Here is a 24,607-nt window from a genome sequence, read left to right as displayed (position 1 = left end):
TTTCTGCTTTTAAAAAGTGGAATTTTAAGTTATGCTGAATTGTTCATTCAATTGTTAGTTTCTTAACATTTAACGATCAAATGACCATCCAAACAGCTTTGCATTTAAGCTCTAACCATTCTCCGAATATTTCAGCTTTTATAAGACATTTTATAGGTTTAATTCGATTCTAAACCGATCACAAAATACACGCGATATATAAAATGTTTTCCCATAAATTCTGCGTACCTTTTGTGCCCGAACGTAAATAAATCTTCTAAGCTCTTATTTATTGTGTTATATATATTTATATAAAAGATGACATATATCTTACAGTGGACGTATATGACACGTTTCTAAAGACAATTTATCGCTTTATTTTTGATTAATAAAATTACTGTGAGAAAGTATTCAAAAAGTAACTAAAATTCAGTCACGTTTGAGTATTATAGGGCTCTCTCTCTTTATATTCATATAGGGACAGTGTAATGCGCGCGTTTTTTAAATCCTTAAAAGGAAAAATTCTCCAAACTCACGATTCACTCGCTCGCATCGTTTCGTCCACACCACGCTTCCAAAAGTTAATACAAAAGCGATCGTTTGATTGAAACTGCCTTAATAACAGACTATTTAGTTTTAGTGCGTGCGTTTGTGACTCCCTAAATATTAAGAAAAATCACAATCAAAACGGAACGGCATAAACCAGTGTACTATAAAACAACCAGCATCATCAAGTCAATTGACTTTTAACCGCAACTTATTCAAAGAAGTTTGAGCGCCAACAATTTAACATTTCTCGGTTCTTGATTGTCTTTAATTAAAGAATACGCGCCTTGGGCTACTGATGTTTTTCTACGTTATGTATGTAACAGAGAGAGCAAAATTGGATTAAAATGCTAATTTACGTGCGAATTTAGTGGGTTCACAAAATGGTATTCAAGATTTCTGGATGGATATTCTGCTTTGTGGGTAAGTTCCTATTTTACAATTCTTAAGTCAGGAAGTTGGCATAAGTTTTTAATTGCTAATCATACATTATGATTTGACTATACATTGGTATAGCAATACGACTAATTACAACTATTTTTCTGTTAAATATTGAGGAATAACGTATGATAATTAGGAAAACCGTGTAACGGACAGAGAAACGTAGGTAATTGCATGCGCGGGAGAAAGACAGAAAACGAAAAAAATATCAAGTAGGCCATATTTTTAGCGCGCTGTTGCCCAGTATTCAATACCCTCGACAAACTTACTTACGGCGTTTGGCAACAGCGCGCTAAAAATATGGCCTACTTGATATTTTTTTCGTTTTCTGTCTTTCTCCCCCGCATGCAATTACCTACGTGTCTCTGTCCGTTACACGGTTTTCCTATTTTGGATTTACCACACCTGTATGAGAATCAATCCCATTTTAATCAACTTGATCGTCGTCGTGTTTTACCACTACTTTTACACTAATACGTCTTGCAAGAAATCAGTAAAAAAAGGTAATCGGGGGTAATGGAGGCGAGTAATAGCCCTGGCGCCACTCCCCGATCTGATTTATAATAATAAAAGGTGGAAATCATGAAAAATTGCTTCGAGGGGGCGAATCAATTACGCTGACAGGTGGGTTTGGCTCGGATTTTTGACATATTCAGATACACATATAGATACGCGAACACTTAATTAATTATGTTTCCTGCTCTCTCTACCGCACCTTAAAGAGGGATGGAAAAACCAGCGTGAATAATGGTCAGGAGCGTTTAATAACTGAATAGTCCCTAGGGGGCGTTGGTTAACTGTTAACCCTTACATTCACACAACAGAGGGTAGTTAAACTTCTGACATATTAATTGTAATACATAATATGTATAGGGTGTCCCATTTCTGTGCAGAAAACTACCTTGCATACAGTAAATATATCTAGGTTCAGGTGATGCGTGTAATTGGTAATAAGATGGCTGCGGGGATTGGAAATTGGCATTTTTAACTCGTTTTAAGGGGGATGATTGCAATTTTTATAAGCCCTAAATTGATTCCTGAACATTATACGTTTCAATTGGCACAAATCAAATTACCTCAAACCAACCATCATAATAGCAAAACTAAACTTAAACAGACTCTAATCCTCTCAAACCCGAAAAACAGAGATGATAAATTGAGTCAATTATGGCGAACTTAAACAAGCTTAAAGAGAATAATCCTGTTCAATTTTATGCTTCCTAAACATATTATAAGGGCCTCCCTATTAAATTCCACGTTACAGCGATGGGGTTCTGGCCGCCCCTTACTCCTTTAATGATCACCCACCTCTATGTACCTAGAGGGGCCATCCACGAGGCACCAATGGACTGTAAATACGACCTGGAAGGGGAATCATTATACGACGTCAAATGGTACAAGGACGACATGCAATTTTTCCGGTGTCTGGCCAATGGAAGCGTTCACGAATTTCCCTTGGAGGGGGTGAGCAAAACATTAGCCACCCTCACACTTGTCCTCAACTCTTTCTAATTTAGATCACTCTGGAGTACTCGCCTAGAGCCTCGATTGGTTCGTGTCACTTTACTTTGACAGGTTTGACAGGTGACTCGGGGGGGCGGTACAAGTGCGAGGTGAGCCTGGACGCGCCCACTTTCAGGACAGTAGCCCAAACTGTGGATTTTAGGGTTAGTCAGCCGTCTAGAAGGGTGCAGGACCGTAACAATGACGTCAGCACTGATGATGAACCAATCAAAAGTGATGCTGGTTTGTAATTTTTTGTTTTGTGGATTCAAAGTAAGTTTTTTTGCAGGTTCTCCAAAGCCCCAGCAACGTTTCAGTGACACTCAAAATGCAGGTAAGGTTTCAGAAATATTTTCAAAATGTTCGTCCCAGGGCTAGTGGCAGTGACGTAATTTGACAATGTGTCATCTGATAAAACTGTCAAAATTTATAATTTTTGATTTTTTTGACGTTTGTTGATAGTTTTGATAGAATGGGACTATCACGTGACGTTAAGCGGGCAGGGCTAAAAGTTGTACCGTTTGGCCGCTAGAGGTCGTCAAAGTTGCATGCAACTTTGATCGTCCATGCACCGTGTGGTCTTGAAAAATTAAAAACTACAGTTTGTTCAAAATTTCCTAGAAAGAAACCTATTTTTTTCCTAAAAAATTTTGAATTTTAAAAATTAGCTTTCTTGAAGTTGATAAACTTGAGAAACTTGAAAAAATACTTGAGAACTACTTTAAAACGTATGTAAATTTCTATTCCATATGTAATGACGTCACAGTTAAGCTCGGCTGTAACAATAATTGTTATGGTCAGGTCGCCTATGGATGGCAATTGTCACAAAAAGTCTTAGATAACGTTGCAAACAATTATTATATGACAGCTGTCAATCCGCCTACTACGTTCATGCTAGAACGAGAGAACCACAGCCAACTAAGATCATAAAAATTATTAAACCCCCTTTACAATGGCAGTTGGAAAAATCGGTTCAGATGAAATGTATTGCTGTCAAAGTGACGTTTCTTGAGTTTAGGTTCTAAGGTTGAACCACAACAGAGCCTTAATATCGTCACTGCCATTTCTCTGGGACAGAAACGAGTACATCTTTGGTAAATTTAATAAAAATTTTCAGGAATTTCCCCACGTCCAGTTAGCAATTACTTAGTTTTACTCCCACTTTTGTTGTTTTGTTTGTTACGTCTTAAATACAGTTAAAATACAACATATAAGGGTTTTATTGTAAGTAAATATAAGTCACACGAACCCTTCCAATCCACCAGTATTCTCCCAACAGTCTGTGAACCACTCGACCAGTTTTCTAGATTCGGCACTGAACCCTAACCCTTCCAAAGGGCTCGTACAACTACAATCTAGACCTTTTGCGATAAAATGGCGGGCGCGCACGTTTCTAGCGTGCTTTTTCTGCTTTTCAGTCCAGGGTAAGTCCAGTCTCAATTTCTCGTACTCCTCATTGGTTACTATAGTTATAATACAGGTGTGGTAAATCCAAAATAGGAAAACCGTGTAACGGACAGAGAAACGTAGGTAATTGCATGCGCGGGAGAAAGACAGAAAAAAATATATATCAAGTAGGCCATATTTTTAGCGCGCTGTTGCCAACCGCTATTCAATACCCTCGACAAACTTAATTACGGCGTTTGGCAATAGCGCGCTAAAAATATGGCCTACTCGATATTTTTTTCGTTTTCTGTCTTTCCCCCGCGCATGCAATTACCTACGTTTCTCTGTCCGTTACACGGTTTTCCTATTTTGGATTTCCCACACCTGTATAAAGGTTTTGCGCCAAGTTTCTTATTCATGAACTCACGTAAATGTAAAATCGCCTGTAAAACCCACTTGTAGTGTGAAAATGACAGTTTTAAGCACATTTTTGGAATCCTTATTAAATTTCCTATCCAATAGCCTAAAAAATATCACTAAATTCGGTACAGTCAGGGAGAAAAGTGCTGCCAAAGTTTGAAAACACAGTCAGCGACAAAATCGTCTGTTAAACTCACTTGGAGTGAGAAAATGACAGTTTTAAGCACATTTTTGGAATCCTAATTAAATGTCCTATCTACTAACCTAAAAAAACAGTACCAAATTGAGTACAGTCAGAGAAAAAAACAGTGTCAAAGTTTGAACTAACAGAAACACAGTTTGAAAGGACAGTCAAGGACAAAATCGCCTGTAAAACCCACTTGGAATGAGAAAATGACAGTTGTAAGCACATTTTTGGAATCCTCATTAAATTTCCTATCCACTAACCTAAAAAAAACACTACCAAATTGAGTACAGTCAGAGAAAAAAACAATGTCAAAGTTTGAACTAACAGAAACACAGTTTAAAAGGACAGTCAAGGACAAAATCGCCTGTAAAACCCACTTGGAATGAGAAAATGACAGTTTTAAGCACATTTTTGGAATCCTCATTAAATTTCCTATCCACTAACCTAAAAAAACACTACCAAATTGGGTACAGTCAGAGAGAAAAACAGTGTCAAAGTTTGAACTAACAGAAACACAGTTTGAAAGGACAGTCAAGGACAAAATCGCCTGTAAAACCCACTTGGAATGAGAAAATGACAGTTTTAAGCACATTTTTGGAATCCTCATTAAATTTCCTATCCACTAACCTAAAAAAACTACCAAATTGAGTACAGTCAGAGAGAAAAACAGTGTCAAAGTTGGAACTAACAGAAACACAGTTTGAAAGGACAGTCAAGGACAAAATCGCCTGTAAAACCCATTTGTGGTGTGAAAATGACAGTTTTAAGCACATTTTTGGAATCCTCATTAAATTTCCTATCCACTAACCTAAAAAAAACACTATCAAATTGAGTACAGTCAGCGAAAAAAACAGTGTCAAAGTTTGAACTAACAGAAACACAGTTTGAAAGGACAGTCAAGGACAAAATCGCCTGTAAAACCCACTTGGAATGAGAAAATGACAGTTTTAAGCACATTTTTGGAATCCTCATTAAATTTCCTATCCACTAACCTAAAAAAACACTACCAAACTGAGTACAGTCAGAGAAAAAAACAGTGTCAAAGTTGGAACTAACAGAAACACAGTTTGAAAGGACAGTCAAGGACAAAATCGCCTGTAAAACCCATTTGTGGTGTGAAAATTACAGTTTTAAGCACATTTTTGGAATCCTAATTAAATGTCCTATCTACTAACCTAAAAAAACAGTACCAAATTGAGTACAGTCAGAGAAAAAAACAGTGTCAAAGTTTGAACTAACAGAAACACAGTTTGAAAGGACAGTCAAGGACAAAATCGCCTGTAAAACCCACTTGGAATGAGAAAATGACAGTTTTAAGCACATTTTTGGAATCCTCATTAAATTTCCTATCCACTAACCTAAAAAAACACTACCAAATTGGGTACAGTCAGAGAGAAAAACAGTGTCAAAGTTTGAACTAACAGAAACACAGTTTGAAAGGACAGTCAAGGACAAAATCGCCTGTAAAACCCATTTGTGGTGTGAAAATGACAGTTTTAAGCACATTTTTGGAATCCTCATTAAATTTCCTATCCACTAACCTAAAAAAACCCTACCAAATTGAGTACAGTCAGAGAGAAAAACAGTGTCAAAGTTGGAACTAACAGAAACACAGTTTGAAAAGACAGTCAAGGACAAAATCGCCTGTAAAACCCATTTGTGGTGTGAAAATGACAGTTTTAAGCACATTTTTGGAATCCTTATTAAATTTCCTGTCCACTAACCTAAAAAAACACTACCAAATTGAGTACAGTCAGAGAGAAAAACAGTGTTAAAGTTTGAACTAACAGAAACACAGTTTGAAAGGACAGTCAAGGACAAAATCGCCTGTAAAACCCATTTGTGGTGTGAAAATGACAGTTTTAAGCACATTTTTGGAATCCTCATTAAATTTCCTATCCACTAACCTAAAAAAACACTACCAAATTGAGTACAGTCAGAGAGAAAAACAGTGTCAAAGTTTGAACTAACAGAAACACAGTTTGAAAGGACAGTCAAGGACAAAATCGCCTGTAAAACCCACTTGGAATGAGAAAATGACAGTTTTAAGCACATTTTTGGAATCCTCATTAAATTTCCTATCCACTAACCTAAAAAACACTACCAAACTGAGTACAGTCAGAGAAAAAAACAGTGTCAAAGTTGGAACTAACAGAAACACAGTTTGAAAGGACAGTCAAGGACAAAATCGCCTGTAAAACCCATTTGTGGTGTGAAAATTACAGTTTTAAGCACATTTTTGGAATCCTAATTAAATGTCCTATCTACTAACCTAAAAAAAACAGTACCAAATTGAGTACAGTCAGAGAAAAAAACAGTGTCAAAGTTTGAACTAACAGAAACACAGTTTGAAAGGACAGTCAAGGACAAAATCGCCTGTAAAACCCACTTGGAATGAGAAAATGACAGTTTTAAGCACATTTTTGGAATCCTCATTAAATTTCCTATCCACTAACCTAAAAAAACACTACCAAATTGGGTACAGTCAGAGAGGAAAACAGTGTCAAAGTTTGAACTAACAGAAACACAGTTTGAAAGGACAGTCAAGGACAAAATCGCCTGTAAAACCCATTTGTGGTGTGAAAATGACAGTTTTAAGCACATTTTTGGAATCCTCATTAAATTTCCTATCCACTAACCTAAAAAAACACTACCAAATTGAGTACAGTCAGAGAGAAAAACAGTGTCAAAGTTGGAACTAACAGAAACACAGTTTGAAAGGACAGTCAAGGACAAAATCGCCTGTAAAACCCATTTGTGGTGTGAAAATGACAGTTTTAAGCACATTTTTGGAATCCTTATTAAATTTCCTGTCCACTAACCTAAAAAAACACTACCAAATTGAGTACAGTCAGAGAGAAAAACAGTGTTAAAGTTTGAACTAACAGAAACACAGTTTGAAAGGACAGTCAAGGACAAAATCGCCTGTAAAACCCATTTGTGGTGTGAAAATGACAGTTTTAAGCACATTTTTGGAATCCTCATTAAATTTCCTATCCACTAACCTAAAAAAACACTACCAAATTGAGTACAGTCAGAGAGAAAAACAGTGTCAAAGTTTGAACTAACAGAAACACAGTTTGAAAGGACAGTCAAGGACAAAATCGCCTGTAAAACCCACTTGGAATGAGAAAATGACAGTTTTAAGCACATTTTTGGAATCCTCATTAAATTTCCTATCCACTAACCTAAAAAAACACTACCAAATTGAGTACAGTCAGAGAAAAAAACAGTGTCAAAGTTTGAACTAACAGAAACACAGTTTGAAAGGACAGTCAAGGACAAAATCGCCTGTAAAACCCACTTGGAATGAGAAAATGACAGTTTTAAGCACATTTTTGGAATCCTCATTAAATTTCCTATCCAATAGCCTAAAAAAATATCACTAAATTCGGTACAGTCAGGGAGAAAAGTGCTGCCAAAGTTTGAAAACACAGTCAGCGACAAAATCGTCTGTTAAACTCACTTGGAGTGTGAAAATGACAGTTTTAAGCACATTTTTGGAATCCTCATTAAATTTCCTATTCAATAGCCAAAAAAAACAAAAAACATATCGGTACAGTCATGGTGAAAAATGGTGTCAAAGTTTGAATTGTTAGAAACACAGTTTGAAAGGACAGTCAAGGACAAAATCGCCTGTAAAACCCACTTGGAATGAGAAAATGACAGTTTTAAGCACATTTTTGGAATCCTTATTAAATTTCCTATCCAATAGTCTTAAAAAAACACTAAAAAATTTCTTATTCATGAACTCACGTAAATGTTTTGCGACAGCATAATAGTCCACTGGGTGCTCCAACAGGCCTTTCTCAACGTCATCGATGACGTGTTTCAACGTATTGGCGATCGTTTGGTTGTTGTCCGTTTTGAGGCGTCCAATCAGGTTGTAATTGCGATTCCAATAATACGGAATACAATTTTGTCTTAAGAGTTTCTCGTACTCTTTCAGCATCTGCAAACATGTCTTTTAAAGATGATATAACGACAGATTTAACACTTTTACAGTGATAAACACCAAGCCTACAGGTTTAGACCAGAAGGTTTCCTCCATTTTCTCCACAGCTAACAGAAAAACGGTTTTGAGGAAGTAACTGGCAACGTTGTGCTGGTACTTGTCCCGAAGTTTCTATGTTCATAAAGATTTCTTTCAAACGTCACTGATTTTGTTACAATGGGCCTATCCCACATATCATAAAACTAATTTTTCATATTCTTGAAGAAAAAATTATGGTCGTAAATGTGCCTACATTAGTTTGAATTTGTCCATTAAATTTAAAAGATCTGTTTTGGCGCGCATGTGACGTACGTAATTCTGGGCGATTTTATTGGCTATGTTGCACGCCAACTGTTTCACTTCTTGTCGCTGATTGGTTGATAGTGTAGTACGTCACCGGCGGCGGGCGTTTTAAACATGAGATTAATGTAGTTTTTATCATCATTTTTTTTCTATTTAGACTTAATATTTTTGAAAACAAAAAAATACGGGTATACTATTTTCAATCCGTCTTTGTAGTTATGAAATAAAAAAAATTGTGGGACAGGCCCATTCTTGCTCATACAAACCTTCATTAGCCTCAGTGAAGGTTTTAGATGTTTTTTATCATTTCCTATTAACTCTCGTTCTTGTTCTTGAAAAGACAATCTCCAATACTTTGATTGCGCCTCTGATTGTTTTTTTGGCTTTTTGGGTACCACCAAAAAGATTTTCTAACAAACTAACACGATTAGGACAAAGTTGTGTTAATAAATTATAGTGGAAAACCTTTTTGGTGCTGGGATTGGGCAGATATTCCTTATTAACTCTGTCCGGCCAATGGCAATCATCAAACTGGAAACACGGTACCAAATCCAAATCGATTTCAATCTCAGAACCTTCCAGGTTCTGCCCTGTTACGTTTAGAGTGAAAGCTGGGACACCTTTCATTACTTTTACCTAAAAAAAATCCATTAAATGCACACCAAAAACCACGTAAAAATCAACTTATCATACATAAACTCTGGTGTCCTCTAAAGGTTTACTACTGTCCAGTACCACATCCATGTATCTCCCATAAAAAACGTCTTTTTCCAGCTTGTTCAAGGCCTTACTGAACACCCCTTCGAACCACTCCAATAATTTACTGGCTGATAAAAAATCAGGCTCATCCACAAAATTCTGCATATCCCTAAAACATTTTTATGGTCACAGATTTTTCAAGAATCATAAACTCACTCCAAGTTTTGAATGCGCACGTGCACGAAACCGGGTTGGTCACTGCAGGTCACGTGCGCTCCTACTCTAACCTGCCAATCACCAATCAGAATTCGTTAATTTCCAGGGAAAAACCCACCGGCAAACGCAACACCAGGTCCAAATCGTACTCGTTGGGTACGCCAACCTTCAGGTTGTCGTAGTAACTGCCACCGTAGTACTTGGACTTGTACAACGTTTTGAAGAGGGCGCTTTTCTGTTTCATGGTCTCGATCAGTTTGTCGGTTATCTGCGTTGAATAATTCTGTTAACCATCAATTTAAGCTCGGTTCTCATGTATGAGGACTTATAACAAAGCGCGGGATGCGGAATGAATGCTTTTTTTTGTCGTTTTTCTAACTGACTATACTCGATTTATTAGTGTTTTTTTAGACTATTGGATAGGAAATTTAATGAGGATTCCAAAAATGTGCTTAAAACTGTCATTTTCACACCACAAATGCGTTTTACAGGCGATTTTGTCCTTGACTGTCCTTACAAACTGTGTTTCTGTTAGTTCAAACTTTGACACTATTTTTCTCTCTGACTGTACTCAATTTGGTAGTGTTTTTTAGGTTAGTAGATAGGAAATTTAATGAGGATTCGAAAAATGTGCTTAAAACTGTCATTTTCACACCACAAATGGGTTTTACAGGCGATTTTGTCCTTGACTGTCCTTTCAAACTGTGTTTCTGTTAGTTCAAACTTTGACACTGTTTTTCTCTCTGACTGTACTCAATTTGGTAGTGTTTTTTTAGGTTAGTGGATAGGAAATTTAATGAGGATTCCAAAAATGTGCTTAAAACTGTCATTTTCTCATTCCAAGTGGGTTTTACAGGCGATTTTGTCCTTTCAAACTGTGTTTCTAGCAGTTCAAATTTTGACACTGTTTTTCTAACTGACTATACTCGATTTTTTTGTGTTTTTTTAGACTATTGGATAGGAAATTTAATAAGGATTCCAAAAATGTGCTTAAAACTGTGATTTTCACACTACAAGTGGGTTTTACAGGCGATTTTGTCCTTGACTGTCCTTTCAAACTGTGTTTCTGTTAGTTCAAACTTTGACACTGTTTTTCTCTCTGACTGTACTCAATTTGGTAGTGTTTTTTTTAGGTTAGTAGATAGGAAATTTAATGAGGATTCGAAAAATGTGCTTAAAACTGTCATTTTCACACCACAAATGGGTTTTACAGGCGATTTTGTCCTTGACTGTCCTTTCAAACTGTGTTTCTGTTAGTTCAAACTTTGACACTGTTTTTCTCTCTGACTGTACTCAATTTGGTAGTGTTTTTTTAGGTTAGTAGATAGGAAATTTAATGAGGATTCCAAAAATGTGCTTAAAACTGTCATTTTCACACCACAAATGGGTTTCACAGGCGATTTTGTCCTTGACTGTCCTTTCAAACTGTGTTTCTGTTAGTTCAAACTTTGACACTGTTTTTCTCTCTGACTGTACTCAATTTGGTAGTGTTTTTTTAGGTTAGTGGATAGGAAATTTAATGAGGATTCCAAAAATGTGCTTAAAACTGTGATTTTCACACTACAAGTGGGTTTTACAGGCGATTTTGTCCTTGACTGTCCTTTCAAACTGTGTTTCTGTTAGTTCAAACTTTGACACTGTTTTTTTCTCTGACTGTACTCAATTTGGTAGTGTTTTTTTAGGTTAGTAGATAGGAAATTTAATGAGGATTCCAAAAATGTGCTTAAAACTGTCATTTTCACACCACAAATGGGTTTCACAGGCGATTTTGTCCTTGACTGTCCTTTCAAACTGTGTTTCTGTTAGTTCAAATTTTGACACTGTTTTTCTCTCTGACTGTACTCAATTTGGTAGTGTTTTTTTAGGTTAGTGGATAGGAAATTTAATGAGGATTCCAAAAATGTACTTAAAACTGTCATTTTCACACCACAAATGGGTTTTACAGGCGATTTTGTCCTTGACTGTCTTTTCAAACTGTGTTTCTGTTAGTTCAAACTTTGACACTGTTTTTCTCTCTGACTGTACTCAATTTGGTACTGTTTTTTTAGGTTAGTGGATAGGAAATTTAATGAGGATTCCAAAAATGTGCTTAAAACTGTCATTTTCTCATTCCAAGTGGGTTTTACAGGCGATTTTGTCCTTGACTGTCCTTTCAAACTGTGTTTCTGTTAGTTCAATCTTTGACACTGTTTTTTTCTCTGACTGTACTCAATTTGGTAGTGTTTTTTTAGGTTAGTAGATAGGAAATTTAATGAGGATTCCAAAAATGTGCTTAAAACGGTCATTTTCACACCACAAATGGTTTTTACAGGCGATTTTGTCCTTGACTGTCCTTTCAAACTGTGTTTCTGTTAGTTCAAACTTTGACACTGTTTTTTTCTCTAACTGTACCAGATTTTATACGGTTTTTCCAAGTAACTGAATAGGAAATTTAACGAGGATTCCAAAAATGTGCTTAAAACTGTCATTTTCTCATTCCAAGTGGGTTTTACAGGCGATTTTGTCTCTGACTGTCCTTTCAAACTGTGTTTCTGGCAGTTTAAACTTTGATACTGTTTTTCTAATTGACTATACTCGATTTTTTAGTGTTTTTTTTAGGTTAGTAAATAGAAAACTTAATAAGGATTCCAAAAATGTGGATAAAACTGTTATTTTCTCACTCCAAGTGAGTTTAACAGACGATTTTGTCGCTGACTGTCTTTTCAAACTGTGTTTCTGCCAGTTCAAACTTTGGCAGCACTTTTCTCCCTGACTGTACCGAATTTTGTGATTTTTTTTTAGGTTACTGGATAAGAAATTTAATGAGGATTCCAAAAATGTGCTTAAAACTGTCATTTTCTCACTCCAAGTGAGTTTAACAGACGATTTTGTCGCTGACTGTCTTTTCAAACTGTGTTTCTGGCAGTTCAAACTTTGATGTGACGATTGTTATGCTAATCTCAGTACAGTAAGTCAAACTACTCACGAAGGCTTCAGACAACTATTTTGACTATTCAAAGACATCAAAAAGCATTCTAGCTTCAATTTGACAGTTTAGAAACATCAAGATGCTTTCTCTGACCTTGTTGACCCTGTGCATTTTGACTTATTCAGTTTGACACTTCCAGATTTTGTTTTGACTATCAAGTAAAATCAGACAGCTTTTTTGACTGTTCCAAGACATCAGGAAACCATGTGCCTTTAATTTGAAGATATGGAAACAGTAAAAATGCTTCCAGCCGGTTTTTTGACAATAAAAAGCATTCATTATAGTTTATGGTTGGGCATTTTTTTCACCAACACTGCTTGCAACAAGTTTTCCAGATCACCTTACACACATACAGCAAAAAGCAGCTTTTTTAGTGAAACTTACAGAAAAATTGAATACTTTTTAGTTAACAGGCAACAATTCAAGTTCTACGTAACAAACATTATTTAATACAAACACTAACAATTTAGCCACATTATGAAGTTTTTAGCAATTTTTTTTCGTGATGTTTCTCGGAATCCTACGCTCGGCCATCATTTGATCCGCCTTTTCCTGATCGGATACAGTGTGAGAGGGCATAATTTTGACGGGCGACGGAAAAGGGTCTGATAATTTGGACGCTTTTAAGGGCAAAACTAAGTTTTTGTACGTGGACGAGGCTTCGAATTGCCTGTAGCCGTTGGCCACCGGCAACAAATCCGATTTTATATTTTCTAAAGTTGCTGGAGATTCTGGAAAATTCGAGAAGTTATCCGCGTTCTCCATCTTGGCCGCTTGATCCTCCGAAGGAGATCTGGGAAACTGGTATTTTTGGGGAGTAGAAGCCCCCTTTTCTCTGCACACGTTGTACCTTATGGCCGGGGCTATTGTTGAGTCCTCCTGGTCTTGACTGCACTCCTCCAGTAAACGTGGTTGGTCCAGCTTGATGGTAAGTAATCTCACTCCAAATTTGGTTAGTTGGAGATCTTTGGGCGAGATCAGAATCCGAGCCATAATGAGCAAAAATGAGTGATAAGTCCAAAAATACTGTAATACAGTGACTTTGACACTATCTGGTGGTTTATTGTTGATAAAGTCATTCAATGTTTTAAAAAGGCCAAAATTCTTGTCGTAATGGGTCGCAATTTCTGCACTTGGGGCGGTAACACCTTGAGGTGGTACAGCACCAAAATCACCCAGAAAAAAACCCATCCAGAAGGCAGTAACACCAAGTGCGAAAAGAAGGAAGAAATGTTTCGTTTCAACAATCACAGGTAAACCCAAATCAATAGCTAGACAAAAAAGCAACAAGAAACGCTTTTACAGGTACCAAATCTGCACGGACAATCGACCCCCACCTAACATAGTCCTGGAGAAACCCCATCAAAGACAGGAGAAGCACTTTAACGACGTGAGGTACCTCCAACCTGGATGTACACCCTCATTTTTGCAATCAAAAGAGTGATTGACCCTTAGAAAATCAATAATACAAAAAATAAACCACTCACCACGTTTAGTAAAACGTTGTTTCTTTTCACATCCTTGTCCTCCAAAGCAATCACCTCTCGATTAATGTAATTGAAAACGTTCTCCAATAGATAATACAGCTTCTTCTGGGAAGGCAGTTCTGGGGACGCCATAACTTGTAGGATTCTATAACAAAATCGAGTGTCAGAATATTGAATTCTCCCCGTATACAAAAAAGGCGAAAATAAATCAAAAGTAGCCGGAAGTTAAAAGAAAGTTGGCTAAAAATGTGCTTAAAACTGTCGTTTTCTCACTCCAAGTGAGTTTAACAGACGATTTTGTCGCTGACTCTTTTTTCAAACTTTGGCAGCATTTTTCTCCCTGACTGTACCGAATTTAGTAATATTTTTTTAGGCTATTGTATAGGAAATTTAATAAGGATTCCAAAAATGTGCTTAAAACTGTCATTTTCACACTACAAGTGGGTTTTACAGGCGATTTTGTCCTTTACTGTCCTTTCAAACTGTGTTTCTAGCAGTTCAAATTTTGACACTGTTTTTCTAACTGACTATACTCGATTTTTTAGTGTTTTTTTAGACTATTGGATAGGAAATTTAATAAGGATTCCAAAAATGTGCTTAAAACAGTCATTTTCACACTACAAGTGGGTTTTACAGGCGATTTTGTCCTTGACTGTTCTTTCAAACTGTGTTTCTGTTAGTTCAAATTTTGACACTTTTTTTCTCTCTGACTGTACTCAATTTGGTAGTGTTTTTTTAGGTTAGTGGATAGGAAATTTAATGAGGATTCCAAAAATGTGCTTAAAACTGTCATTTTCACACTACAAGTGGGTTTTACAGGCGATTTTGTCCTTGACTGTCCTTTCAAACTGTGTTTCTGTTAGTTCAAACTTTGACACTGTTTTTTTCTCTGACTGTACTCAATTTGGTAGTGTTTTTTAGGTTAGTGGATAGGAAATTTAATGAGGATTCCAAAAATGTGCTTAAAACTGTCATTTTCTCACTCCAAGTGGGTTTTACAGGCGATTTTGTCCTTGACTGTCCTTTCAAACTGTGTTTCTAGCAGTTCAAATTGCTAGAAAGTGGGTTTTGTTTCAACAATCACAGGTAAACCCATCAAACATAGCTAGACAAAAAAGCAAGCAGCAGCAGCATAATACAGCTTCTTCTGGGAATGCAGTTCTGTGGATGCCATAACTTGTAACACTCTATAACAAAATCAAGTGTCAGAATATTGAATTCTCCCCGTATACAAAAAAGGGGGGCGAAAATAAATCAAAAGTAGTCGGAAGTTAAAGGAAAGTTGGCTATAATCAATAATAAATGATGTCGAGCGTCGGCAGCCGCAAAACATGTGATGGTTCAGTTAAAGTTGGGCAAGCAAAGGGTGAAGAAGCGTTGCCAGTGTAACCAACAAATCGAATTTTTAGAGCCATGTCGATGACCAGAACCAGATTAACAAACTTTCGGCAATTTTCCATGGTAACCGAATCTCCCAGACCTAGAAAACAATTTTCCGAGGACGTGCCTGATTTCAAAGACCCTTGGTTCGAACAAAGTGTGAAGGTGGCCTGGACGGTTGACGAAGGCAAAAACCTTTCCGAAGAAGTCATAATCAAAAAATGCCCCAGAGAGTTTAAGAAAAATCGACTAACTCGCCACTCCTCGCTTGAGAAAGACTCAATCCTTAACTCCAAACAGGAAAACCTCCCTGAAGCGAAGCCCAACCTGGACATATACCTGGCGCACAACCCAGAACCCAGCCCTAGAGCTGTAAGACAGCCAAAGTATCTTCAGCCCTTGCTTAACAACCCTACAGACTTTAAAATCAAAACCAGAAAACCGTTAGAAGTAGAAGCGAAAAAAACCAACACCATAGTTGTAGTACCGTTAAAAACCTCCCCCAGGGAAGAACCCATTCAGGTGGTGCTCACCCCCACTACAGCTCAAAGCAAACGGGAAAACTTCCAGAAACGAACCAATTCAGCGTTCAACGGAACCAATAACACTTTTAGACCGCCTTTGGTTCGGTCCTCGTCAGCACCGAGCATTAAAGTCAAAGGAAAGTTTTTGGCCACCAAAAGAAAACTGAAAAGCGCTAAAAAAGCACCAGCTCTGGTACAGAAAGTCGACCAAAGCGAATGGTGTGCCACCAGCTCGGAAATCGAAACCATGGTGTCTCTGGTTAGTCCCAGTGGCAGTGAAGCCGAGTCTGATGATGAAGTTACGGGTGAAACGAGGCCGAAATCGGCACTTAAAGGGTGCGGAGAGGGTGGCGGCAAAAAGGGTGCGTCAATCAGGAAAACAGTAAAATCCGGTAAGTGACTTACTCTCATTGAGTTGCGTGTATGCCTAAAATATATCGCCTGACAATAAAAAGCTCGATTTTTTAGTGTTTTTTTTAGACTATTGGATAGGAAATTTAATGAGGATTCCAAAAATGTGCTTAAAACTGTCATTTTCACACCACAAATGGGTTTTACAGGCGATTTTGTCCTTGACTGTCCTTTCAAACTGTGTTTCTGTTAGTTCAAACTTTGACACTGTTTTTCTCTCTGACTGTACTCAATTTGGAAGTGTTTTTTTTAGGTTAGTGGACAGGAAATTTAATGAGGATTCCAAAAATGTGCTTAAAACTGTCATTTTTACACCACAAATGGGTTTTACAGGCGATTTTGTCCTTGACTGTCCTTTCAAACTGTGTTTCTGTTAGTTCAAACTTTTACACTATTTTTTTCTCTGACTGTACTCAATTTGGTAGTGTTTTTTTAGGTTAGTGGATAGGAAATTTAATGAGGATTCCAAAAATGTGCTTAAAACTGTCATTTTCACACCACAAATGGGTTTTACAGGCGATTTTGTCCTTGACTGTCCTTTCAAACTGTGTTTCTGTTGGTTCAAACTTTGACACTGTTTTTCTCTCTGACTGTACTCAATTTGGTAGTGTTTTTTTAGGTTAGTAGATAGGAAATTTAATGAGGATTCCAAAAATGTGCTTAAAACTGTCATTTTCACACCACAAATGGGTTTTACAGGCGATTTTGTCCTTGACTGTCCTTTCAAACTGTGTTTCTGTTGGTTCAAACTTTGACACTGTTTTTTTCTCTGACTGTACTCAATTTGGTAGTGTTTTTTTAGGTTAGTGGACAGGAAATTTAATGAGGATTCCAAAAATGTGCTTAAAACTGTCATTTTCTCACTCCAAGTGAGTTTAACAGACGATTTTGTCGCTGATTGTGTTTTCAATCTTTGGCAGCACTTTTCTCCCTGACTGTACCGAATTTAGTGATATTTTTTTAGGCTATTGGATAGGAAATTTAATAAGGATTCCAAAAATGTGCTTAAAACTGTCATTTTCACACTACAAGTGGGTTTTACAGGCGATTTTGTCCTTTACTGTCCTTTCAAACTGTCTTTCTAGCAGTTCAAATTTTGACACTGTTTTTCTAACTGACTATACTCGATTTTTTAGTGTTTTTTTAGACTATTGGATAGGAAATTTAATAAGGATTCCAAAAATGTGCTTAAAACTGTCATTTTCACACTACAAGTGGGTTTTACAGGCGATTTTGTCCTTTACTGTCCTTTCAAACTGTCTTTCTAGCAGTTCAAATTTTGACACTGTTTTTCTAACTGACTATACTCGATTTTTTAGTGTTTTTTTAGACTATTGGATAGGAAATTTAATAAGGATTCCAAAAATGTGCTTAAAACTGTCATTTTCACACTACAAGTGGGTTTTACAGGCGATTTTGTCCTTGACTGTCCTTTCAAACTATGTTTCTGTTAGTTCAAACTTTGACACTATTTTTTTCTCTGACTGTACTCAATTTGGTAGTGTTTTTTTTAGGTTAGTGGACAGGAAATTTAATGAGGATTCCAAAAATGTGCTTAAAACTGTCATTTTCACACCACAAATGGGTTTTACAGGCGATTTTGTCCTTGACTGTCCTTTCAAACTGTGTTTCTGTTAGTTCAAACTTTTACACTATTTTTTTCTCTGACTGTACTCAATTTGGTAGTGTTTTTTTAGGTTAGTGGATAGGAAATTTAATGAGGATTCCAAAAATGTGCTTAAAACTGTCATTTTCACACCACAAATGGGTTTTACAGGCGATTTTGTCCTTGACTGTCCTTTCAAACTGTGTTTCTGTTGGTTCAAACTTTGACACTGTTTTTTTCTCTGACTGTACTCAATTTGGTAGTGTTTTTTTAGGTTAGTGGATAGGAAATTTAATGAGGATTCCAAAAATGTGCTTAAAACTGTCATTTTTACACCACAAATGGGTTTTACAGGCGATTTTGTCCTTGACTGTCCTTTCAAACTGTGTTTCTGTTGGTTCAAACTTTGACACTGTTTTTTTCTCTGACTGTACTCAATTTGGTAGTGTTTTTTTAGGTTAGTGGACAGGAAATTTAATGAGGATTCCAAAAATGTGCTTAAAACTGTCATTTTCTCACTCCAAGTGAGTTTAACAGACGATTTTGTCGCTGACTGTGTTTTCAAATGTTGGCAGCACTTTTCTCCCTGACTGTACCGAATTTAGTGATATTTTTTTAGGCTATTGGATAGGAAATTTAATAAGGATTCCAAAAATGTGCTTAAAACTGTCATTTTCACACCACAAATGGGTTTTACAGGCAATTTTGTACTTGACTGTCCTTTCAAACTGTGTTTCTAGCAGTTCAAATTTTGACACTGTTTTTCTAACTGACTATACTCGATTTTTTAGTGTTTTTTTTTAGACTATTGGATAGGAAATTTAATGAGGATTCCAAAAATGTGCTTAAAACTGTCATTTTCACACTACAACTGGGTTTTACAGGCGATTTTGTCCTTTACTGTCCTTTCAAACTGTGTTTCTAGCAGTTCAAATTTTGACACTGTTTTTCTAACTGACTATACTCGATTTTTTAGTGTTTTTTTAGACTATTGGATAGGAAATTTAATAAGGATTCCAAAAATGTGCTTAAAACTGTCATTTTCACACTACAAGTGGGTTTTACAGGCGATTTTGTCCTTGACTGTCCTTTCAAACTGTGTTTCTGTTAGTTCAAACTTTGACACTATTTTTTTCTCTGACTGTACTCAATTTGGTAGTGTTTTTTTAGGTTAGTGGATAGGAAATTTAATAAGGATTCCAAAAATGTGCTTAAAACTGTAATTTTCACACTACAAGTGGGTTTTACAAGCGATTTTGTCCTTTACTGTCCTTTCAAACTGTGTTTCTAGCAGTTCAAATTTTGACACCAGTTTTCATAGTTTCCAGACAAATTGAATGACTTTAGTTTTGAAAATTGACTTAGAAACCAGTAAATTCAATATATCGTCTTTTATGGTGACCGTGACACTTATTGATATTCCTTGAGCTTACACACTCTATATTAGCATTATTGTCATAGCAGTTTTTTAACTTTTAACTAAACTCTATTCAACTTGATTTAAGAAACTCTCATTGGAGTAATTTTGTTCAAACCAGATTGCATTGACATGATTGAAAGTTTTTTCAGATACCTCTTTAAATAAATAGATTAATGTGCCTAACCTCGATATCATCCAAAATACATTTTTCGGGACAGGTTCGTGATCCCCCCAATATTTCGATAGAGAGGCAGCGACATCGTCGATTCGACCTTAGGAAAAAAGGGCATTCGGGCAGCACAAGAGGTGTCGAAAATCGGGGAAAGTTTCTCGTGAGGAAACGCCAATCAAACCTGAAAACGAAGGAAAGTTTCGCAAAGTTAAACAATTTCCCTTGGCGGCGCTTAAAAACTTAGATTTCCCCCATTAATTGCTCCCTCCTTAATTGAAGTTGGGTCACGCTATATAAGGTGTTTGACCTTCCATCTGTGATTTGAATTAGCTGAAACTTGGGTGATAAGGGTGTAAGTATATGCTTGTACGTTAATTGATCGATGAAGTATAGTTAGTCCTTACAATGCATATTCCAGGGGCTCAATACATCAGTTTACAGGGGGTGGTAGGCTAATTACTTAAATATCCCCATTACCAGCAACTTATGTCAAGGTCCTATCATTAATAAATGAGAATCTAATTTATTGAACTACAATAGAGGTAATAATTCGATTTTGGTTGTTCCTATAGAGGTTTAACCCTGAATAAGGCTCTCACCCTTTCATTATACAAACCTTTGTTCCTACTTGTCTCCAAAATACAAAAATTTCTAGTGACGTTCCAACCATCCAGCATTCGAAGTTTTTCCGCGAGTTTTCCGGCACGTAGAGCTTCAATGGTGACCGCCCTAGTCCATCATCCCTCCACCAAAATGAGCGGAAAAGACAAACGGATCAACAATTCCATAGAAACGCAAGAACGAGTGCCGAAAAGGAAGCTTATACGTAGCAACACTGGTTCTGAACCATTCAAAAATTTTAGAGGACCTGAAGACGTTAAACCTGAAAAAGACCCTACTAACTTTGAGGCTGAAATTAAACTCGATTTTCAAGAAAAAGTCACCGTAATCCTACCATTGGAGTGCAAACAGGTATTTACAAAACCGTAGGCTCGCCAGAAGTAAATAACATTGACTTTCAGCCCCAGCCCGAACCTGTCAAAGACAAGCAGTTATGTGAAACTGTTAAAGAGAAGCAATGCTGGGATATGTACAAGAAAATGGCTGAGCGCGGTCAGTTAATCACAATTCACCATAACAACCACTTCTCAAATAGTTTTTTAGGTATAAACGTGTCTTACGACACCATTTTAAGGGGCCTCCTGACCCCCACAGAGTATCGAATTAGACGAACCACTTCGATAGCTGATGAGATGAATCTTTTGCTCAATCCACCCCTAGAGGATAGTGACAAACCTGCAGAAGCCGCTGTAAAGGCGGAACTGTTTTAGAAACTAATAAGAAAATGCTTAATACAGTGAAATAAGTAGATTTTGATTGGTTTGGTTACTAATACTTGTTTCCCCACACTTCCAAGTCGATTTTAAGTACAACTTAACGGACATAAATGGTGTAAGCACAAGTCAGAGAATATTTAGAGTAAAAATAAGTAAATATTGCAGGCCCTTACCTTTTAAAGTCACTAAACTACAGATGTTATGTTTATTATGGCTAATAACAACAATAAACAAATACAAATTTGACAGTTAACGGTTTTTATGTGACAGCTGACATTTGTGACTTCCTTCATTGCCATATTAGGCAAACTTTATTAACTTATTTATTAATTGTTGCTTTTTTCTGACCAAATGGCCCCATTGTCTTGAGTGTGGAAGCAGGGACCGTTTGAATCCCGTTTTTTTTTTGAATTTTTGACTGCTGAAAGTATACATTGCACTGTAAAGTGGCAACAGTGTGAAGAATTTATTATTGCACAATTTTGACATTGACAGCTGACAGTCACGACCGTTGCCGCAATATTTCTGACAGCATCAATTAAATTAATTTAAAAAACACTCTTATACGGTTTAAATAATCGAATTTTATGTCTAAACTAGTCAGATCCGCTCAAATTAATTTCCTAAACCTACTGAAAGGCAACAATGAGTTCAACAAAAAGCTCCAGTGAACTAGTTGCAAACAAAGAGAACCTACATCGAGCAGCCCCCTGTTCAAACTTAAACGAGGCCTCAGCCCTAAGTGAAGCAAATTTGCACCCCCGGCAAGTCCAAGACAAGGCGACATCAACTAAAGTCAAACAACCTTCAACTTCAAGTGATGAATCAAGTGCTGATAAACCTGAAGAAAAAAAGTGGACTTTAAGTGATTTTGATATAGGTTTGATGGTTGTAATTAGTTGGTTTGTTATTATTTTTTAACTAATTCCAGGCAAACCTTTGGGCAAGGGTAAGTTTGGCAATGTGTACTTGGCACGTGAAAAGCTCTCCAAGTTCTTGGTGGCCCTTAAAGTACTGTTCAAGAACACCATCACACAGCAAAACATTTTGCACCAGGTGAGACGGGAAGTGGAAATACAGAACCATCTCAGACACCCCAATATACTTAGATTGTATGGTTATTTCCATGATGAGAGCCGGCTGTATTTGATCCTGGAATATGCTCCTAAAGGTACTGAAAGTATTTTTTTTTTTAGAAAAAGGTTTGATGGTGATGTTTACTGCAGGTGCAGTGTTCTCAGCCTTGATGCAGCAGCCAAATAAACGATTTCCTGAAGAAACTTGCGCTCATTATATAGCTCAAACTGCTGACGCTTTAGCTTATTGCCACAAACGCAAAGTTATCCACAGAGACATAAAACCGGAAAATTTACTTTTGGGAGCCAAGGGAGAGATTAAAATTGCCGATTTTGGGTGGTCAGTGCATGCCCCCAGCTCGAGACGCACCACCTTATGTGGAACCCTAGACTACTTACCACCAGAAATGGTACTTTTTAATTATAAACTATTAACACCAAAAACTGACTTTTTTTTTTAAGATAACTGGGAAAGCTCACGATGAAAGAGTTGATGTGTGGGCTTTAGGGGTGTTGTGCTATGAATTTTTAACTGGAACACCCCCATTTGAGTCACAGAGCCACGAAGACACTTACAAAAGAATCAGTAAGGCCATTTTTAGTTTTCCACCTTTTGTGTCTGAAGGTGCTGGGGATTTGGTGAAAAAACTGCTTGTGGTCAAGCCTGAGTACCGGTTAGATCTGGTTGGGGTCCTGGCCCATCCATGGATAGTGGAACATGTTAAAAAATAAAATGTGTTAATCAATTTTACGATGATTTTTTGTGTTTACCTAAAATAGTCTCATTTATTCTCATATTTTTGGTAAAATTGCCTCAACACTGCCATTGTTTGGTGTACTTAAGGTTTTATACTTGTATTTATATATTTTTTAGAAAGTTTATTCATATTTAGAAAACAAATACTGGACTATTGCCAAATAAACTTTCTTTTATTTTCGTGTTGTGTTTGCTATGCCCAGGATTGAAAAAAATCTGGAAAATTGGCTATATTACATAAATATAAGGATTATAGTTATTTCATATACAAACTTTGACACTTTTTTTCTCTCTGACTGTACTCAATTTGGTAGTGTTTTTTTAGGTTAGTGGATAGGAAATTTAATGAGGATTTCAAAAATGTGCTTAAAACTGTCATTTTCTCACTCCAAGTGAGTTTAACAGACGATTTTGTCGCTGACTGTGTTTTCAAACTTTTGCAGCACTTTTCTCCTTGACTGTACCGAATTTAGTGATATTTTTTTAGGCTATTGGATAGGAAATTTAATAAGGATTCCAAAAATGTGCTTAAAACTGTCATTTTCCCACTACAAGTGGGTTTTACTGGCGATTTTGTCCTTTACTGTCCTTTCAAACTGTGTTTCTAGCAGTTCAAATTTTGACACTGTTTTTCTAACTGACTATACTCGGTTTTTTAGTGTTTTTTTAGACTATTGGATAGGAAATTTAATAAGGATTCCAAAAATGTGCTTAAAACTGTCATTTTCCCACTACAAGTGGGTTTTACAGGTGATTTTGTCTTTTACTGTCCTTTCAAACTGTGTTTCTAGCAGTTCAAATTTTGACACTGTTTTTCTAATTGACTATACTCGATTTTTTAGTGTTTTTATAGACTATTGGATAGGAAATTTAATAAGGATTCCAAAAATGTGCTTAAAACTGTCATTTTCCCACTACAAGTGGGTTTTACAGGCGATTTTGTCCTTTACTGTCCTTTCAAACTGTGTTTCTAGCAGTTCAAATTTTGACACTGTTTTTCTAACTGACTATACTCGATTTTTTAGTGTTTTTATAGACTATTGGATAGGAAATTTAATAAGGATTCCAAAAATGTGCTTAAAACTGTCATTTTCCCACTACAAGTGGGTTTTACAGGCGATTTTGTCCTTTACTGTCCTTTCAAACTGTGTTTCTAGCAGTTCAAATTTTGACACTGTTTTTCGAACTGACTATACTCGGTTTTTTAGTGTTTTTTTAGACTATTGGATAGGAAATTTAATAAGGATTCCAAAAATGTGCTTAAAACTGTCATTTTCCCACTACAAGTGGGTTTTACAGGTGATTTTGTCTTTTACTGTCCTTTCAAACTGTGTTTCTAGCAGTTCAAATTTTGACACTGTTTTTCTAATTGACTATACTCGATTTTTTAGTGTTTTTATAGACTATTGGATAGGAAATTTAATAAGGATTCCAAAAATGTGCTTAAAACTGTCATTTTCCCACTACAAGTGGGTTTTACAGGCGATTTTGTCCTTTACTGTCCTTTCAAACTGTGTTTCTAGCAGTTCAAATTTTGACACTGTTTTTCTAACTGACTATACTCGATTTTTTAGTGTTTTTATAGACTATTGGATAGGAAATTTAATAAGGATTCCAAAAATGTGCTTAAAACTGTCATTTTCCCACTACAAGTGGGTTTTACAGGCGATTTTGTCCTTTACTGTCCTTTCAAACTGTGTTTCTAGCAGTTCAAATTTTGACACTGTTTTTCGAACTGACTATACTCGGTTTTTTAGTGTTTTTTTAGACTATTGGATAGGAAATTTAATAAGGA

The 24,607-nt window shown here is 36.5% G+C and overlaps 4 protein-coding genes across 6 annotated transcripts; 3 read left to right on the top strand and 1 right to left on the bottom strand.

Moving 5' to 3' along the window:
* Positions 1 to 806: 806 nt before the first annotated feature.
* LOC145734784 (uncharacterized) lies at positions 807 to 3,683 on the top strand. The gene is made up of 5 exons (XM_081988404.1): positions 807 to 948; positions 2,231 to 2,430; positions 2,484 to 2,703; positions 2,759 to 2,803; positions 3,587 to 3,683. Exons 1-5 carry the CDS (start codon positions 909 to 911, stop codon positions 3,667 to 3,669), a joined length of 588 nt encoding a protein of 195 aa, XP_081844530.1. The 5' UTR covers positions 807 to 908; the 3' UTR covers positions 3,670 to 3,683.
* LOC145734726 (cyclic GMP-AMP synthase-like receptor) lies at positions 3,276 to 21,321 on the bottom strand. 3 transcript variants are annotated; one of them, XM_081988308.1, is made up of 12 exons: positions 21,153 to 21,321; positions 19,655 to 19,823; positions 14,130 to 14,274; positions 9,793 to 9,942; positions 9,675 to 9,745; positions 9,453 to 9,627; positions 9,225 to 9,395; positions 9,026 to 9,169; positions 8,466 to 8,588; positions 8,219 to 8,414; positions 3,719 to 3,932; positions 3,276 to 3,654 (listed from the first exon to the last, which is right to left on the bottom strand). In XM_081988308.1, exons 2-12 carry the CDS (start codon positions 19,663 to 19,665, stop codon positions 3,612 to 3,614), a joined length of 1,443 nt encoding a protein of 480 aa, XP_081844434.1. In that variant the 5' UTR covers positions 19,666 to 19,823; positions 21,153 to 21,321; the 3' UTR covers positions 3,276 to 3,611. The 3 variants fall into 3 exon arrangements, with proteins under 3 accessions (XP_081844434.1, XP_081844436.1, XP_081844435.1); XM_081988310.1 differs by lacking the exon at positions 14,130 to 14,274; XM_081988309.1 differs by lacking the exon at positions 19,655 to 19,823.
* Positions 15,494 to 21,145, top strand: LOC145734725 (uncharacterized). Its single transcript, XM_081988307.1, has 4 exons — positions 15,494 to 16,425; positions 20,298 to 20,614; positions 20,665 to 20,755; positions 20,807 to 21,145. Exons 1-4 carry the CDS (start codon positions 15,543 to 15,545, stop codon positions 20,971 to 20,973), a joined length of 1,458 nt encoding a protein of 485 aa, XP_081844433.1. The 5' UTR covers positions 15,494 to 15,542; the 3' UTR covers positions 20,974 to 21,145.
* A 148-nt stretch (positions 21,322 to 21,469) lies between the features above and the next one.
* Positions 21,470 to 22,993, top strand: aurA (aurora kinase A). The gene is made up of 4 exons (XM_081988347.1): positions 21,470 to 21,859; positions 21,911 to 22,150; positions 22,206 to 22,465; positions 22,518 to 22,993. Exons 1-4 carry the CDS (start codon positions 21,625 to 21,627, stop codon positions 22,785 to 22,787), a joined length of 1,005 nt encoding a protein of 334 aa, XP_081844473.1. The 5' UTR covers positions 21,470 to 21,624; the 3' UTR covers positions 22,788 to 22,993.
* The last annotated feature ends 1,614 nt before the right edge of the window (positions 22,994 to 24,607 follow it).

Source organism: Ips typographus, linkage group LG10 (genome assembly GCF_016097725.1).
Source record: "Ips typographus isolate SLU linkage group LG10, UJ_Ityp_2.0, whole genome shotgun sequence".
NCBI lineage: Eukaryota > Metazoa > Arthropoda > Insecta > Coleoptera > Curculionidae > Ips > Ips typographus.
Note: the sequence above shows the minus strand (reverse complement) of the source record. Positions and strands in the feature narration are given on the sequence as shown.